We start from the raw sequence: 19,544 nt of genomic DNA on the forward strand, positions 1-19,544 counted from the left end.
TATCATAAAAATCATACACATATTATGAGTTTAAAGGGTCGCCCTTCATGGGAAAAAACTAGAAGCTTTCTTAAAAGGGAAATATAAATAATACAGTACAACTGAGGTAGCAGTTGTTGCCTCCTTAAGTATTATACCTAAAGGGGTAATATAAAATACAGTAATGCTGAGGCAAAAGGCTATAGTCATTTTAAGTATTAGGAAAGCAGCCGCAAGCCCATGAAAAGTTGGCCCAAATTAATTGAGCCTCCTTGTTTTTATTAGTACTGTTGAACACAGTGATTACTGGACAGATAAAGTTGGAGGAATTATGCCGAATAATTAGTATGACAGCTCGAGATGCCGTTTTTTTCATAACTTCATTTTTTATTAAAGGTTTTTCAAACAATACAACAAATCGCCATATTACAATTCTTTTTCTAGAGATTAAACATATTATTTCTTAACATTAACACTCTCTATTTTCAAATAGTCTCCAGATTATCATTATATCGCTCCTAGAACAAACAATCAAACTAACAAACAACCAAACCAAAAAACAGGCAAAGCAAAAAAAACTAAAATTATATATATACAAAAAACACACAAGGCCCCTCTCCTCTCCCCCCTCCAGACCATCACTATCCGTCCTCCCATATACTATACAAGGGCCTATCCAATTTGTGTTTGCCACCTATTACAACATATATTATTTCTAAGATATTCTAGAGGAGGCCAAGGAGGGACCATGGGGCTCTTACCCATGGTCCCCATAACTTATCTAGTATTTCTATTCTACCCCTGATCTTATATGCCTATTGTTCCATTAATATTGTTGCATTCACCTGAGAACGCCATTCCTCAAATACTGGTCTATTAAGAGACATCCATTTTCTAGCAATTCGTTTATGAGCAATAAATAATAATCTGCCGATTGGTATTAAAGGGACACTAAAGGATTTTTTTTTAGCTAAATAGCTTCCTTTACCCTACTGCAGTCCTGATTTCATGTCCTCATTGTTCGTTTTTGCTCTAATCCTTCTCTGTTCTGAACACTTCCTGGTTGTCTGTTTCCTGATGAAAAAAGTAATGGGAGCTTTCTCTCTGTGGTCACTAATCAAGGAGGTGTGATTACTGTGTGTCTAAAACCCCTCAACACCAATCAGTTTCGTTTTCCAAACCATCACTGCCCTGTATTGGCTCTGTGCAGCAGAGAAGCAGGAAACATGCAAAAACGAAACTGAAACTGTAGGTACATTATATGATTGATTTTTATCTATTTTTAATCATTTTTTAAAGGAATCAGTTAACTATTATGTCTCTATACCCTGTAAACAGTAATTTCAGGAAAAACTATTTTTTCCTTTACAACTCCTTTAACTTCTCCCATGAATATTGCTCTCCATTAACATAGCCCAATAGGCATGTATTTGGTTCCACTTCTACATGAGGGTCATATGCACCATTATTTGAGGTCACCACCTCTCGCCAATATCTGACCAGCTTCGGCATTTCCACAACATATGGATCAGATCAGCTGGGGACTGCTTACACCTTGAACAATCCGGGGTTTCCCTCCTCCTCCACTTATATAGCTTTACCAGGGTCCTATATGTCCTGTATATAATAAACAATTGTGATAAACATTGTGTCTGTGACAGGGATACCAATAGGACCCTTTTCAGAATATTTTGCCATTCATCCTCCGTTATACCCCCCAAATCTTTCTCCCAGGCCTTTCTACCTGGACTGTCTATATCTTAGTACTTCATCATAAGTTGACTATAAGCTAGTGTAATTAGACCTTTTCTGTAGCCCCTGCTAACAAAAACATTAGTGGCATAGATCTAATATTCATTCCCACACCTTTAAACTGTGTGTTAGCTGCATGTCGTAGTTGTAAATATTTATAAAATGTATTATGATGTAATTGAAATGAGTCCTGCAACTCCTGAAAAAGGTGCATTTCATTATGAGCATAAAGCTGAGAAATATATTGTACACCTTTAAGTCACCAATGCTCAAACCTCTCCAATTTACATAACTCTTCATAATGCCTATTTCCCCATATTGGTAAAAAAAATTCCGATACCCCTTCATATTTCATTATGTGTCTCATTTCCTGCCAAACTTTATTCATAAGAACAAATGTTGGCCTAGAATGAGTACACGCAAATGATTCCGATTCTAGCTGGGCTATAAGATTATAATGCAAGATGTTACTCAGAAGCACAGCCTGTTTGGGGTCTCTCCAATCTATCGTCCCCCATTCCGCAAAGTGCTGCAGTTGCGAAGCTAGAAAATACATTCTCGACTGTGGTACTGCTAGACCTCCTCCTTCCTTAGAACGCTGAAGGATAGAAAGTTTAATCCTAGGGCTTTTTCCTTTCCATAACTTACGAAACCAGAAATCTATTTTCTTAAACCATTTTAAAGGGATCCATATGGGCGATTTATGAAAAACATACAATAGTTGGGGGGCCAAATCATCTTTATCAGGTTAGCTCTACCCACCACTGATAAAGGCAACTTAGACCAAGCTAAACTCTTTTGTCTAAATTTATCCAAAATGGGGTTCAGTTTAAGTTGTAAATAGTCTTTTATCTTTATAGATATCCATATTCCTAGGTATTTAAAGGATGTCACCACTTTAATTTGCTGAGCCTCCCTTGATATACTTAAATTTGATTAATCTATAGGGAATAAGACTTATTTGTCCCAATTAATGAGAAATCCTGAGAGTAAACCGAAGCTCTTTATAAGGGTCATTACAGAAATCAACGAGTTATCCGTATCTCCAAGAAACACTAGGGCATTGTCCGCATATAATGACATGTTCTCATTTTGTACTCCTCTAATAAACCAGCATTTTTTCTTGGACTGTCGAATCGCTTCTGCTAGCAGTTCTACAGCTACTGCAAATAATAAAGGGGACAGGGGACACCCCTGTCGCGTACCCCTTGATAATGTAAAGAGTTCTGTCACATGCCCATTGATTCGTATACAAGCCCTTGGAGCAGAGTATAGCAGTTTAACCCAACGTATAAATCTATTTCCCAGGCCAAATCTAGCTATAACCTCCCACAAATATGTCCACTCAACGCTGTTGAATGCTTTTGCAGTGTCGAGATACAAGATCGCTCTCTTTCCCATATTATCAGTTGGTAACGGCATATTCAAATATAGCCGCCTTAAATTCATCGCTGTAGACCTAGTATGGATAAATCCGGACTGATTCGGGTGAATCAGTCCCTGTATAACCCCACCCAGTCTCCTCACCAAAATCCTTGCCAGTATCTTAAAGTCTGCATTCAAGGATATCGGGTGGTAAGATTCTGGGGACAGAGTATCCTTATCCGGCTTTGGCAGTACAATGATGCAAGCATCATTCATAGAGACTGGGAGTTTAAAAGAGTACCGCGCCTGATTTAATACCTTCAATTGTTCTGGTAACAAAACATCTCCATATTGTTTATATATTTCTGACGGTAATCCATCTAAACCTAGGGCTTTATTATTCGCAGATTCTGCCACTGCCCATTCAATTCCTCCATATTTAGAGGGGCATTAAGCTCCCCTCTCTTCATTGGGAACAGGGATGGCAGTTGCAGAGGATCTAGAAATTCTCTAAGACGTAAAATGGGAAAGTCTGCCTTACTCTGATACTGGTTACTATAAAAGGAGAAAAAAATGTTCATTATTTCATTTTGATCATGTGTAACCTTACCCCCTACTGTACGTATTGCAGATATATAGTTACTATTTTCTTGAGATTTTGCTACAACTGCTAGCATATGACCTGGTCCCTCACCCTCCTCAAAACCTTGACATCTGGAGAGAAAACAAGCCTGATCAGCCTTGTCCAGGACTGTTTGTCTATAAAGTAGTTGTGTATCTCTCCAGGCACATCGGCTAGAGGGGGTGGGATCCTGTATGAACTGAGCTTCCCTTTACTGCACCTCCGCTGCTAATGCAGACTCCCATTCTAGATCTGTTTTTTTTTACGAACGATTATTGCCTTTAAAAAATGCCGGTTGGGTGTATACTAAAACTAGTAAAATTGGATTAAAGATCATTTTGCTCAACACATTAGCATATATAACCTTTTTTATTTAATTTGTATTGTGTTTTTATGATCTAGTTTAGGACTGAGAGTCGGTTCACACAGGGGCAACACGACTTCCAGCACGACTTTGGGAGGCAACCTGGACACGACTTGAGTATGAATCATCAGGCAACTTACAAGGCAACATCAAGTTGCCTCCAGCCAGGACAGGAGGCTTTGCAGTGGCCAATCAAACAACAATCTGTTCTGTGGGAGGGAGGGGAGGGAGGGGTTTGCCTGAGAAATGTATGTTATCTTCCTGGAAAGTTGCTTCAGTTAAGACAGTGATCAGACTTCTAAAGGCAACTTCCATTGAAATCAATGGGTACAAGTTGCCTACAAGTCGGATTGAAGTAGTACAGGAACCTTCTCTGAAGTCGGAGCGACTTCAGTAGTGTACATTAAGACGGCTCCATTCACTGCCATTGATTTTCTCAACCACGTGACTTGGGACGACTTGGGAACACTTCAAGTCGGATTGTCAGGACCATTAAGGTAAGTACTCACCGAGGCCGAGATGCTGAGGGCGGCTCACATTTGCGACCCTGTGCAGACCACTCCCTGGAGTTAGAACAGAGGAGGGATGGCACAAGGAGGCACCGGTGCCGGGAACTGGTAGGCAGACTTGGTGCAGCTGACGAAAACAGGGCAGGTGCAGAGGACTGGAGACAGTCGTTGATCAGGCAGGAACAGGCAGGTAAGTCCAGAAGGGACCAACAGGAAACAAAGGCAAATCCGGGTCACAGGCCGTGGGTCAGGAGTTGGAGAGATCATAGGAAGTCCGTGAGAGCAAGCCAAGGTCAAGGGGCAGGAGACAACAGCAAATCCGATAAGCAGGCAGAGGTCAAGTGTAGGAGACGGCAGAGAATCGTCAAGGTCCAATCCGGGTCAAGCAGGTCAGGGTATTCAGGTTTCAAGGTTCTCTCACAGGGTAAAGCTGACAACGAACCAGCAATTAGCAAAGGGGAAGGGGCTGGCTTAAATAGGCCGCACTGGCCACTGATTGGTCCACAGAAGTACAGGTTCAGCACCAGGCTCCAATGGACAGCAAGCAAAGTAATACTTGAGCAGTGGCTCAGAGGCAAAGAGCTGGACTTGTAAATGGAGAGGTCCCAGGTTCGATTCTACCCAGAACCAACTGGGGAATGTGACCGTGAAAGGTCTGTGCCCTGACACGGATCCCAGGTCGCCCTTGTGTGAACCGGCTCTTAATGTTTTAATTATTATTTATGCAGAAATGTTGAAAATTTTAAAGAGTTCACAAACTTTAAATGTTAAAGTCCAACATGTTAACTCAACTGAATGAAGCCCCTTTAGCAGCAGTGACCATTTGCAACAAAATCAGATGCAAATCAAGCTGCCACCCAGCTAGGAAAGTCTATGCAATGTTTTTTTGGATTTTAGTGTAATTGTGACCCCTGAACTTGTAATCCTGGCAGGTACAGTTGTGCTCATAAGTTTACATACCCTGGCAGAAGTTATGATTTCTAGGCCATTTTTAAGAGAATATGAATGATAACACAAAAACCTTTCTTTCACTAAGGCTGCATTCACACCTGAGCGTAGCTTATTTGGTCGCGCGTATTAATGTGTATTTGCGCGTTTGCATACAGCGTCGTCCGACGTTTTTGTACTTCAACATTTTTTATTTTAGCCAATAGGAAAAATTATCATCTTTTCATCACTTGTTGCTATGTTGGTAGATTTTTTTATCTTCTGCCTGGGTGAAATGTTCTATTGATTAAAGCGACAAAACGCCCATAGCAAACGCTCGTTGTCGCTCTAGTCGCTTGAATCGAGCGTTTTCATTACTTTCTATGGGAAATACAAACGCTCAAAAACGCCCAAACCGCCCCATTCGTGCGAAAAAAAAGGGTCCGGAACTTGTTTGAGCTTCAGGCGTTCGGCGTCAGGCGTTTTAGAGTGGAGATGTGAACCATCTCCATTGAGAATAATGTATTTTTTCCCCTCTAGCGTTTTGGAGCGTCGCGCTTCAGGCGACAAAATGCTCAGGTGTGAATGGGCACTAATGGTTAGTGTTTGGCCGAAGCCATTTATTATCAATCAACTGTGTGTGCTATTTTTAAATCATAATAACAGAAATTACCCTGATCAAAAGTTTACATACCCTGGTGATTTTGGCCTGATAACATGCACACAAGTTGACACAAAGGGATTTGAATGGCAATTAAAGGTAACCATTCTCGCCTGTGATCTCTTTGCTTGTAATTAATGTGTGTATGTGTATAAAAGGTCAATGAGTTTCTGGAATCTTGACAGACCCTTGCATCTTTCATCCAGTGCTGTACTGACATTTCAGTCCATCTCAATCTCCTGATCTCCTGAGATCACAAACATGCAGTTCATGCAAGACAGCCCAAGAGTTTATAGGAATTGGAGGCTTTTTGCCACGAGGAATGGGCAGCTGTACCATCTGAAAAGATAAAGAGTCTCATCCACAAATACCACAAAAGACTGATTCAAGCTGTCATTGATGTTCAAGGGGGCGATACACAGTATTAAGAACTGGGGTATGTAAACTTTTGATCAGGGTAATTTGGGTAGTTTCTGTTATCATTATGATTTAAAAATAGTGAACACAGTTGACTAATAATAAATGGCTTCAGTCAAACACTAACCATGAGTGAAAGAAAAGTTTTTGTGTCATCATATTCTTTGAAAAATGGCCAAGAAGTCATAAGTTCTGCCAGGGTATGTAAACGTATGAGCACAATTGTAGGTGCAAAGGTCTGCAAGATAATTACCTTTGGGTTTGGGGCAGAGTTTCATCAAATTGAGACAGATTTTTTACTCAACAGAAGCTTAAATCTCCCTTCCAACTGTGTCACTTTACGCCATACTGATATGTTAAAGTGCTATGAGCAAGTAAATCTTTGACATTTTGCACAATAGAGTAGGAACTGGCCATAGAGGGATAACTTTCTTTCAGTTAGCCAGCTTAAACATGTATTGCAATATATACAAGCAAATAATCCTTGTATTTTTCAACAGTTTACTATAGGTATGTAAGGGTGTGCAGAGAGAATTGAGAATACTAAGATTTTCATTGAAAACACATGCACATTTAAGTGGTCAGGAGCAGGTTTTATTTCTTTTTTATTGCCACGTTAGTTATAAAGCAAGCTGCAATATTATCGGACTCATAATCTGTCTCAATGCTCCTCTTAAACGTTGCCTCGCTGTGCGAAAAAACAATAAACGTCCCCCTCAGTGGTTGGCATGATTTTTTCTATTTACAGAACTGTTCTAGTTCTTTGATATTTCTGGGATTCCTTTTGTTAACAGCTCTCTCGAGGTCACACTACAACATCTCAGTTGGGTTAAGTCTGTATTATGGTTTACAGGGTACACATTTTCTTACGTTTACCATTCTCCTGTTGATTTAAGCCTGTGTTTACTATATAGGTTATTGTAGGTCTGTAGCTGGGTTGTGGATAGACGCATGCCAAGTTCAACTATGTTAAGCACTTCAGGCGCTGTAACAGCAAATCATCTCGAACCACAAAGCTTCATTCACCATGTTTCAAAATTATGATAAGGTGTATAGTATTGGTGTATTTTCTTTCAAACATAGAGCTACATTTTTCTTCCAAAGAGTTCTACTTTTGTCTTAGTAATGTGTTTTTAGAGAGCACTGGTTTACCCCACAACGTCCTTTCTTGAAAACAATTATTGTTCAGTGTTTTTCTTACAGTGAACACATGAAAAGCGTTTTGGCTAGTTACACCTCTTCAGCAGTCCATGCTGTACCTTAAAATAAAAATTTTAAATAGTTTAGCCCTAATCTTACTTAACATGTGATACTTTACTTGATATGTGGAAATATATGGTAATACAAATATCTAGAATGATCTGTGATATCACAATCCCAGTGCTACAACAATAAAAAAAAAATAATAGAAATTATAAAAATGTAATCCCGATCACTGGATACTAGCCAATATGTAATAAAATATTATGTAAAATTTCCACATTAAGTTAACATATATTGCTGAAAACATATATGAACAATACACAGTAATTAGTGATCCTACAATCCCAGTGCTGTAACCAATACAAATGAATGCGAAATCTAAACAAACTCAAAAACATATAATTGTGATGGAGGTTGAAACCACAACCCCAGTGCTGCAAGTCTAGTAAAATAAATTAAAACACATAGTTACATAGTTAGTCAGGTTGAAAAAAGACACAAGTCCATCCAGTTCAACCATAAAAAAAATAAAAAAAATATTGTACAATCCCATATACCCAATTATATACCCACAGTTTAACCAGCGGAAGGCAAAAAAAACAGAAGAGCGTGATCCAATTGGCTACAGCAGGGGAAAAAATTCCTTCCTAATCCCCCGAGAGGCAATCGGATTTATCCTGGATCAACTGTATCTATATATGTTAGTACCCAGCTATATTATGTACATTTAGGAAAGTATCCAGGCCTTTCTTAAAGCAATCTATTTAGCTGGCCAGAACCACCTCTGGAGGGGGTATGTTCCACATTTTCACAGCTCTTACTGTGAAGAATTGGTATGGAAAATCTGTGCGCCACGGTTGGACCTACTCGGAGGTAGGACCAAAATAAATTACAAATATAAAGGTATATAAAAGTAACAAATATACAGCTGCTCCCCAAATTCAGGTGACTGAAGCAATATGGAACATGTGAGGGAGGGGGCGCTATGTCTAACAAAATCGTGAACATATATAAACGTGAATAAACATAATAATAAATGAATAATAGTCCATATATGAAACCATCCAAGTATGTGCTTATGAAAAATAAAAATTATAAGTGATAAATACAAAATATATATGAAAAAATTATGGAAATCTGTGTAGACAACAAGTGTTCACAAAAGTCCTTAGAAGAGATATTATTTTATAAAGTGAGATCTGTGTCTGGAGAAAAAACAATTGAAGCCTCCACCAAAGGAATAACGTTCACCCGATGTGAATAAATAGATTGGCTCTTCCTGACGCTTCCTGATGACGATTTCACATCGAAACGTACATCGAGGCGCACACTGGTTACGCTGACGCACGCTACTTCCGGGTCCTGGTGGGAGAGCTGGAACGCACGCCACCTACAGAGACACACGCGGACCCGCTCTTTGCAATATTCGATGCAATTGACTACACGAGCAGTAGCCTCAGTGCTGGGACTTTGGCACTTTATCAAGTAAGAGGCCATTTGGCTGTCCTGTCATTTTTTATATTGCTTTTAATAAAGGATAATATACTATTGCGACCTTTCTTTTGCATTTTTCGATGGGATGTGAGATCTGCTACCTGCCTTATTGTTGATTGAGATGTCCTCACCTACATATTCCATGGTTACAGTTGTGTAACAAAGCTGATTTGACCTCTTTTTAACTAAAGGGTCCACTCAAGTTGGTAAGGAGCCAATCTATTTATTCACGTCGGGTGAACGTTATTCCTTTGGTGGAGGCTTCAATTGTTTTTTCTCCAGACACAGATCTCACTTTATAAAACAATATCTCTTCTAAGGACTTTTGTGAACACTTGTTGTCTACACAGATTTCCATCATTTTTTCATATATATTTTGTATTTATCACTTATAATTTTTATTTTTCATAAGCACATACTTAGATGGTTTCATATATGGACTATTATTCATTTATTATTATGTTTATTCACGTTTATATATGTTCACGATTTTGTTAGACATAGCGCCCCCTCCCTCACATGTTCCTTACTGTGAAGAAACCTTTGCGTATTTGGAGATGAAATCTTTTTTCCTCTAGACGTAAAGAGTGCCCTCTTGTCCTCAGTGTTGACCGTAAAGTGAATAACTCAACACCAAGTTCACTATATGGACCCATTATATATTTTTTGTACATGTGGATCATATCTCCCCTTATTCTCCTCTTCTCAAGAGTGAATAAATTCAGTTCCTCTAATATTTCCTCATAGCTAAGCTCCACCATGCCTCTTATCAGTTTGGTTGCACTGCACTTTCTCCACACACTCTAATCTCAATCCATAAAAATAAGTGCTTAGTAATTCACTCCAGTCAAAGTAATTCCTCTACTACGTCCGTATATACTATTTGCCCCACCTTTAGTATTGGACCCATGCAATAAATATCATAAAAGTCTAATAAAACGTATTTCCTGGTCGTCCTACGGCGGCACACAATGGGTTAAGCTCCCTTCTAACCCCTAAGGAAGAAAGAACTTAAACAAGCAGTGAGACAAGTTAAAATCATTGATTAAGCTCAGTGAATCCACCTGCCCTGAGCCTATAAGAACGCCCCCAAGAACACACACAGACGTATTTTTTTCTTTCTTATCTCAAAGACAGATGAAGAAGGCGTGAGGCAAGTGCTCACACCCGGTGCTTCTGGGTTCCTGAGCTAAGGGGCGGCCGTATACCGGGTGCTATCCTCGGTCCCTCAGCCTGCACCCCAACACCCCCCGGCTCGGCAAGGACGTCATCCGGAGAGGCCGCCATGGGATCCCCGTTTTAGGACGGTTAGATGGATGCTGGGGGTGTTTGCGCTCCATTGGCCGGAAGTCGCCGCAAGGAGCCGCGCACATTGATGACGCACTTCCGGGACTCCGGAATCCGCATCTTCGACCAGAGGGACGGTGAGCGCCGGTAACGGCTCCATTACAATTGGTTATTTTGCTGGGAATCATTCAGTGCGCTAGTCGCATAACCTTGTGGTGTTTACAGCCGGGCCGGAACTCTGGGGGAATCCCAGGGCGGCCGCGTCACTTCCGGTCTAGCGCTGCAATGTGTGTATATACGTATGTTTCTATTTTTCAGATGGCTCCCTCCGGGAAAGTCAAGAGAAAATCTAAGCACAATATTTGCAATAAATGTGAACAGCCCCTACCAGAAACATATTCAAGTGACACCTGTGCAGCCTGCTTGAATCCACCTGATAGTGCAAATGCATTTCTCTCATGGTTTAAAGGGGAAATGTCCAGCACATTTAAAGAAATTAAAGACTTATACTTATTGCCTAAGGATAAAATCCCTAAATTGCTGTCGGCGGTAAAGGACACTATAGAATCTTCCAAAGATGTATCCGCTAGACCAAAAAAGGATCAATTGTATTATTTTCCTCAGATCCCAGATATGAGATTCCTTTTTCACCCCATTCTAGGTGACTGGTTTAAAAAGGACTGGCCCAACCCTGATAAGAAATCCGATGCGGGGTCCCGCTTTGAATCTTCTTATGCCTAGGTTCACACTGCTGCGAATTCAAAGTCGCGGTAAAATGCGCGATTTTGCCGCGATTTCGCGGCCGCGATTTTGCCGCGATTTCGGCCGCAATTTAATGTAAATCGCGGCCCGAGATCGCAAAAAGTGGTACAGGAACTACTTTTTGAAATCGCAGATGCGGCGTCGCACTGATTAGGACAGTGCCATTGCCGACAATTGCCGCCGATTTGAGATGCGATTTGGCATGTCAAATCGCATCTCAAATCGTTCCAAATCGTACCCAGTGTGAACCAGGGCTATAGGTTGGATTCTAAAGTGTCATCCGAGTGGGAAAATCCACCTAAACTTGATCTGGCGGCTGCCCGGATGGTCAAGAAGTCTCTGTTTCCCTCAGACGAATCCTCCAAATTGTCTGACCCCTTGGAACGAAAGGCGGATGGCTTAGCTAAATAAAGTTATCTAGCAGCAGCCTCCACCGCCAAAAATTGCGGCTTTTTCAGTTCCGGTAGCAAGAGCACTAAGAGTCTGGCTGAGTCAACTGTCTCTGGTTATAGAAGAAGGGGTCCCTAGGGACTCTTCGCTGAAGGGTGTTGTCATGATGAAATCTGCTGCAGAATTTTTATGTGACGCCCCTGTGGACGTTCTAAAATTTTCATCCAGATCCCTTGCCTTATCCAATGCGACCAGGAGGGCGCTTTGGATAAAACAATGGACAGGTGACTTATCTTCAAAGTTCAGTTTTATAAACATGCCTTTTCACCCTTCATCCATGTTTGGCCCTCATCTGAAGGATATTCTCAAATCTTATAATGAGGAAAAAGATGCTACTTTTCCCTCGGAGAAAAAGAGGTCTAGTAAGCCATTTTTCGGAAGATCCAGATACTCCCCGAGAAGGAACTATTCCTTTCGGGGCAGAAGGCCCTATTATAGGAAAAGGCAGGATCCAGCGGCAGCCAAGAAGCAGCCCTTCAACAAACCCAAAGAAGCCTGACGCCATCAACGCCTCTCCTCCAGTGGGAGGCAGGCTGAGGTTTTTTTCTCAGGTCTGGCAAAAGACGTCATCGGACTCCTGGGTAACGGACATCGTCACAAGAGGGTACTCTCTAGAGCTAAATTCCTTTCCCCCACAGAAATTCATGCTCAACAAACCCTCCAACCCAGTGGTTCTAGAGTTAGTGGGAGAGTTCATAAAAAAGCATGCTCTAGAAAAAGTTCCAGATCAGGAGAAGTTCCAAGGTCTCTACTCCCCGATATTTCCAGTGCCCAAGACCTCAGGAGGATGGAGGCTAGTAATAGACCTCTCTTACCTAAATCAGTTCTTTGCAAAGCGCAAATTCAGAATGGAGTCAATTCGGTCGGCCATGGCAAACATAGAAAAAGGAGACTTCCTAGCGTCAGTCGATCTTCAGGACGCATATTTGCACATCCCTATTCTGAAATCACACAGAAAATATCTGCGGATGGCTCTTCTCTTCAGTCATCAGATTCTCCATTTTCAATTCACTTGCCTACCATTCGGCATCACCTCGGCACCTCGAGTCTTTACAAAAGTGGTAGTGATCCTGACTGCAGCTCTTCGCCTACAGGGGATATGTGTAACACCCTACCTAGACGACTGGCTAGTCAGAGCCCCCTCAGAAGTTTTGTTAAGGCATCATCTTCACAAAACCCTTCAAATACTGGACTCTCACGGTTTCATTGTGAACGTAAAGAAGTCTTCTTTGATCCCTACTCCAATCATTCCCTACCTTGGGTTCACGATAGACACCCTTCAGATGAAATTGTTCCTTTCACATCAGAGAGCTTCCAATATTCAACAGGCAGTGCAGGATCTTCTACAAACCAATCACTGCTCAGTAAGGAAGGCGATGAGGGTCCTAGGTATGATGACATCATCCCTGGAAGCCGTTCCATGGGCCGGGGCCCATTTCAGGATACTTCAGAACTGCATTTTGTCTCAATGGAACAAGAGCCAAGACTCTTTGGAGAAGCCTATCAGTATTTCTCCTGTGGTGAAGAAGGATCTCCTTTGGTGGATGCATCCTCAACGCTTCCTGGGGGGCAGATCCCTCAGGACTCCGACTCAGACGGTCCTCACCTCGGATGCCTCAGGCTTAGCCTGGGGTGCTCATGTGGGGGACCTTTGGGTCCAGGAAGCCTGGTCTCGGAAGGAGCTTCTAATGTCGTCCAACTTGAAAGAGCTCATGGCAATCAGGAAGGCGCTCATCCATCTCAGGTCCAAAATTCTCCACAAGGCGGTTCAAGTCCAATCGGACAACTTAGCCACAGTTTTTTACCTGAACAAACAGGGGGGAACTCGAAGCCCCTCAATGCAGAGGGAGTGTGCCCGCATCATGCTCTGGGCAGAGGAGAATCTTTTTTCCCCGATGGCCGTTCACATCAGAGGTGTGGACAATGTGAGAGCGGATTGGCTCAGCAGGAATTCGATCCTGCCGGGAGAGTGGGAATTGAACCCTTTGGTTTTCAGGAAGATCACTTCCATGTGGGGGTTGCCCGAATTGGATGCAATGGCGAACTTCCAGAACAAGAAACTTCCACAGTTCTGCTCTCTATCCAGTGTGGGGAACCCACTGGTGATAAACGCCCTGTCGATAAGCTGGAGGAGGCTTTTCATCTATATCTTTCCTCCGATTCCAGTGATCCCGAAAGTGCTGCAGAAAATTCGGGACGAGAAGGTGAGAGCAGTAGCAATTCTACCATTTTGGCCCAGGAGGGCATGGTTTCCGCTAGCCTTGAATATGGCAAAGAGTCAGATCTGGAAACTACCCATCCAGAAAGACCTTCTTCTCCAATCGGGGATGCTCCATCCAAACCTCGAGAAACTCCAGCTTGCGGCATGGAATTTGAACACAGAACCTTGACGCCTCAAGGCCTATCTCAGGAGGTTATAGCTACTCTTTTGGCCTCTAGGAAGCCTGCTACCCGGAAGGTCTACAGTAGAGTGTGGTCCCTATACTCGGCCTGGTGCGCCAGGAGCTCATCTTCTCCTGAACAGGTGGCCTCTCTGTTGCAGCTTTTACAAGAAGGCTTCCAAAAGGGGCTGAAACCAAACACCCTAAGGGTCCAGCTGACCGCCATTAATTCCTACCTGAACGGAATGTTTTCAAAAACACCTCTCGTCAGCAGATTTTTCAGAGCCATTAGGAAGATACGACCATCTTTCCATAAACCGTTACCAGCCTGGAGCTTGCCTTTAGTGCTGAAGAGGCTAACGTCGCCTCCCTTCGAGCCCCTGGAGAGTTCATCCTTAAGATTCCTCACTTTCAAATGTATCTTTCTGGTAGCAATTACATCCGCCAGAAGAATAAGTGAGCTTCAGGCCCTGTCATCCAAAGAACCCTATCTCAGGTTGCTTCCGGATGCGGTTGTCCTAAGAACTATGCCGGGTTTCCTTCCCAAAGTCTCCACCTCCTCGAATATTAATCAAGAAATTGTCTTGCCTGTATTTAAGGATGGTTCTGAGGATGACCTGCACCTCCTGGATGTAAAAAGAACCATCTCTGCTTACCTACAGAGAACCTTGGAATTCAGACAGTCTGAGGCCCTGTTCCTACAGTTCCAAGGACCAAACAAGGGGAAAAAAGCAAGTAAATCTTCACTGGCAAGATGGATTAGGGACACCATCAAGCACTGTTACCTTTTAGAAGGCAAAGATTCCCCTCTTCTCCTGAGAGCTCACTCTACAAGATCTACAGCTGCGTCCTGGGCTGAGAAGTATCATGTTCCAATGGACCAAATCTGTAAGGCGGCGACGTGGGCTTCACCGAACACCTTCATAAAGCACTACAGAATCGATGTAGTGTCGTCCGAGGGATCGGCCTTTGGCTCGAGAGTACTTCAGGGTGCCTTAAACCATTGATATCCCTCCCTTTCTTTTTGCACTGCTTTGCAAATCCCATTGTGTGCCGCCGTAGGACGACCAGGAATAGGAAAATTTATTCTTACCTGAAATTTTCTTTTCCTGTAGTCCGTAGGCGGCACAGGTTTTTCCCTCCCATTAAAATTACTCTATTGCTGCATAAAATACGTCTGTGTGTGTTCTTGGGGGCGTTCTTATAGGCTCAGGGCAGGTGGATTCACTGAGCTTAATCAATGATTTTAACTTGTCTCACTGCTTGTTTAAGTTCTTTCTTCCTTAGGGGTTAGAAGGGAGCTTAACCCATTGTGTGCCGCCTACGGACTACAGGAAAAGAAAATTTCAGGTAAGAATAAATTTTCCTAATATTCCTATTCAAGTAATTTCTGCGGCTGGCCACTGTAGGAAAATAATCCGGAGGGCCAGATGTAATATGTATGGGGCTCTTTAAAAGTCATTCTTTATTAAACCACATTGCACTCACATTAAAACCACTTTGTAAACTTGCATAGGATATAAACAAATTGCAGATCACTACAGGACACTTTATATCTCAGCGATTTCCGGTTTCGCTACGTCCCAGGAGTGATGTCACCTTTCTCTAAGTGGGGGTTATATTCTTCTGCACCATTATAATGGCACAGGAAGCTTGGTTAATTCTCTGATGTGTCTCTATTTTCATCTCTTTGATTGGAATATCGGAGTCAAATTGCATCCTTCCTATTATCCTAAAGTTTCGTATACTTTTTCATATTCAATCTTTGCATTGATTTTCAGAGACACATACAAACAGAGAATTAGTGTAACAGATAGTATAATGTTACACTGCTGCAGCATATTCGCAGTGAAGCTGCATAAACAAGGTATAAAGCCATAATAATAAACATGTGTGGCCGTGGATAACAATGGAATGGGTGATCCGAAAAGGGGTTGGGGTGGACACCATCATTAGGTAAGCCTAAGAAAAGGGTAACAGGAAAGGAAAAGCACGACAGGAATTGCGCAACTGAGCATGCGCAGTAGGTCCGGCGCGGGAGCGCGCCCAATTTAAATGGCACACGCCCATTTAAATTGGCCCGCCTTGCGCCGGAGGCCGACGGCGTAGGTTTTCATCGCAAGTGCTTGGTGAATCAGGCACTTGCGATGAAAAATTGCAGCGGTGTAACGTATCTACGATACGTTACCCCGCTGCTCACCTACGTGAATATGGCCCATAATGTACTTCCGTTCTAGCTCGAGCGTGGCACAGTGCATCATTTCCTCTTCTGTGGCGAGCCCTCATTCTTCTCCCCCGCTGCCTTCTAGACCTGTGTGTGTTCCAGAAGATGACGGTGCCATTCAGAAAGCGTGACTTGCGCTTGCGCAGTAGGAAACCGACTGTGAAGCCGGAAGGCTCTACTGCCGGTTTCCATAAGTTACAATGGCGGCGCCTGCACTCGATCCAATAGACGGATCGGCCTCGGGGGGGGGGTTACATGGTGGGCTCCCTGAAAAGTTAAGTGTCCTTATTAAAAGTCAGCAGCTACAGTGTTTGTAGCTGCTGACTTAAAAAAAAAAAAAAACATTTGAGGGTGGAACTTCGCTTTAAAAGGATTGCTGTTTTTTAACATGCAGTTACAGAATATAATGCAGTTGCCATCATGAAAAAGCACGTTGTTTCTTCTTTCTTCTCTTCGCTTATGATGGTAACATTTGTATTTAATAGTGAAGTATTTAGGCCACAGTCCAGTGCTAACACATGTGTGTCCCCTGATCATCCTTATTATTAGAATCCTTACCTCTTCTAACCCCAGTTGCTGCACTGTAAAGTCATTAAGGGGCAGTGAGTGACGTAAATGGTCCTATACTCAGTATAGTATTGTGTTATAATGTTGACAGTATATAATTATAGGAAATACATAAAAAGAGGCTCTATTTGCAAAAGAGTTAATGTATTTTATAGTGTATTTATATTTCAAATGGAATTGTGCATTTTTTGTGATTTTCCATATTCATTTTCAAAGCAAATGTTTAACTTAGTGGAAATATTGTCTATTCTGTCACACAGAAAGCCAGACTTGCAAGAATCAGAGTGGCCAAGACAGGATGTTCAACTGCGTACATGCACAGCAAACGGAATGGGATGCTCAACGAGGCACTGGATCTAGGGGTATGTCTTCAAAAACTTAAATGTTGCACAAAAAAAAAAAAATGTATATCTTTTATTTTTTATTGTTGAATATAATATTGTAAAATATTGCCTGAGAGATATGCCATCCACAGTAATGTTATAATATAGTAACTGTTTCTTAGACCCCTTTCACACTGAGGTAGTTTTCAAGAGTTTTAGCTCTAGAAATAGCGCCTGTAAAGCGCCTGAAAACTGCCTCCCTAGCGCTGCAAAAGCACCACTAAAACGAGCGCTAACAGCATGGCGGTGCAGTGTGAAAGGGGTCTTAAAGTTTAACTATGACCTCCCATTAGAAAAAGTGTGGCAGCACTTGAAGTGTTACTAAACCCACAACAGTAAAATCAGTATGTATATGCAGTAAAGCATGCTTGGTATATTTACTGTGGAACCTAAGGGGTTATTCCTGCGCATTGTGTAAAAAGGCTGTTTGATCCTGTCTTCTCTGATCCTGCCCTTTTTCCACTATCCTTAATCCATCTCCTGATGAGACAAAGCCTTTGGAGTCACTCTGGACATGCTCAGTTTGGTGTGTATTGCTAGAGAGGTTTTTTGTTTTCTTGGGAGGGTGCATGTGATCAGAACAGGGCCAATCAGCACTGTCCATAAACAGGGTCAGGGATCTTGCAGCCTTATAGGGCAGTCAGAGTAAAATGAAAGCTCCTCCTACAATCTTTAACTAGTCACTGATAGAAGTCACACGACTGCTATATACTGCTGATGAGAAAAGGTATTTAGCAGTTAATAATTACAAAAATAATTGCATTTCCATGTTCTGTGTACTGTGGGAGACCAGATATAGGACCCAGGGTCCTGGGTTAAGTAACACTTTAATTATAAGTGCACTGGCACTTACACTTTTCCCTTAGTCTCTGTGCAAAGTCCCACAAATACCTGTTAAACCTGCCAGTGAAGTCTACCTAATGCAGCTACTTGTAATGGTGTGACAACAATGCAGCACTGCTCCTGAATTCAGACCCTATAGCTCAGTGATGGCAAACCAATGGCACGTGTGCCATAGTTGGCATGAAAAGCCCTCTCTGTGGGCACGCCAGCTATACTGGGAAGCCGCTACCACTGCTACTGCCTGCACTCTCTAAACCTCCCTCCCCCACACAGTGAAGCCACAGGAGTGAGAAGTGCAGTGGCGTTGTGACAAGGGGAGAAGCGAGTGCATGCTGTCAGTGTATTTCCTCCACTCGCCCCCTTTTTCTATCAAGCAGCCCTGGACAGGGACAGAGCAGAGCTTTCAGGGGTTGCTACCCGCTCTGATTCCTCCTGCCTTCCCAGAGGCTGCAGCCAGGGACCAATGAGGAGCCAGGAAAAGTGCACAATTGAACATGTAGTCCCGGAAGGCTATGGGTCCATTTTAATGTCCAGCCCCGCTTCAACACCCAGAGAGAGAGGAGTCATTTCTGCATGGGAGAGAGACTGGAGCGGCACGCTGTGAGGCAGGGCACAGAGTGGCTGCAAGGATACTGCCCCTGCAGTGCCAGTTACGGGTTTCGCCATCGGCAGACATTTGGGCACTCTGGCTTTAAAAAGGTTTGCCATCACTGCTATAGCATATCAGTCAGCAACTGTCTGCAAATAGTCTACCACTGTTTTTCTAGATTGACATGGCTGCCTCTGCCGCTAAAATTATCCCACTGTGAGCTGTATTGTCTAGGAGAGGAAGAGAGAGAGAGAGAATGTGGAACACAAATAATAAGAAATTGGTCTCATTTAGGTGAGGTAAAGGAAGCGTTTTGCTTGTACAAAATTAATAAAACAACACACCATGGAGTAATTATATCAGAGCTTGCCAGCTCACCGTGGTTGGTGTGGTCTATGTAACTAAAATATCATATATCATATGAAGAAACTGGCTGCATCAGAGACGCTGCAGTTGCCAAAAAAATGCTCATCTCTAGGAAGACTCATGTAATAACACACAGAATTATTTTTTTTTGCTGTCAAATAGTTATCAAAATTACAAAAGTATATATATATATATATATATATATATATATATATATATATATATATATATATATATATATATATATATATATATATATATATATATATATATATACATGCTCTTCCTTCACCCTACGCACAGAAAAAAAAATGTTTTCTACAACCTAGAATCTAGACTAATATCATATCAGCCACATAAATAGTATTGGCTTATGAGTCAATATAAAGCACATCCACC

At 42.2% G+C, this 19,544-nt stretch overlaps 1 protein-coding gene across 1 annotated transcript in view; it reads left to right on the forward strand.

Moving 5' to 3' along the window:
* The window catches only part of KCND3 (potassium voltage-gated channel subfamily D member 3), a 678,805-nt gene that overhangs the window by 603,911 nt on the left and 55,350 nt on the right, over positions 1–19,544 (forward strand). The window contains exon 5 of the mRNA XM_040337491.1: positions 17,225–17,326. Within this exon, the coding sequence (XP_040193425.1) occupies positions 17,225–17,326 (102 nt within the window). The remainder of the gene's footprint in view (positions 1–17,224; positions 17,327–19,544) is intronic.

This window comes from Rana temporaria, chromosome 2 (genome assembly GCF_905171775.1).
Source record: "Rana temporaria chromosome 2, aRanTem1.1, whole genome shotgun sequence".
In the NCBI taxonomy this organism is placed as follows: Eukaryota; Metazoa; Chordata; class Amphibia; order Anura; family Ranidae; genus Rana; species Rana temporaria.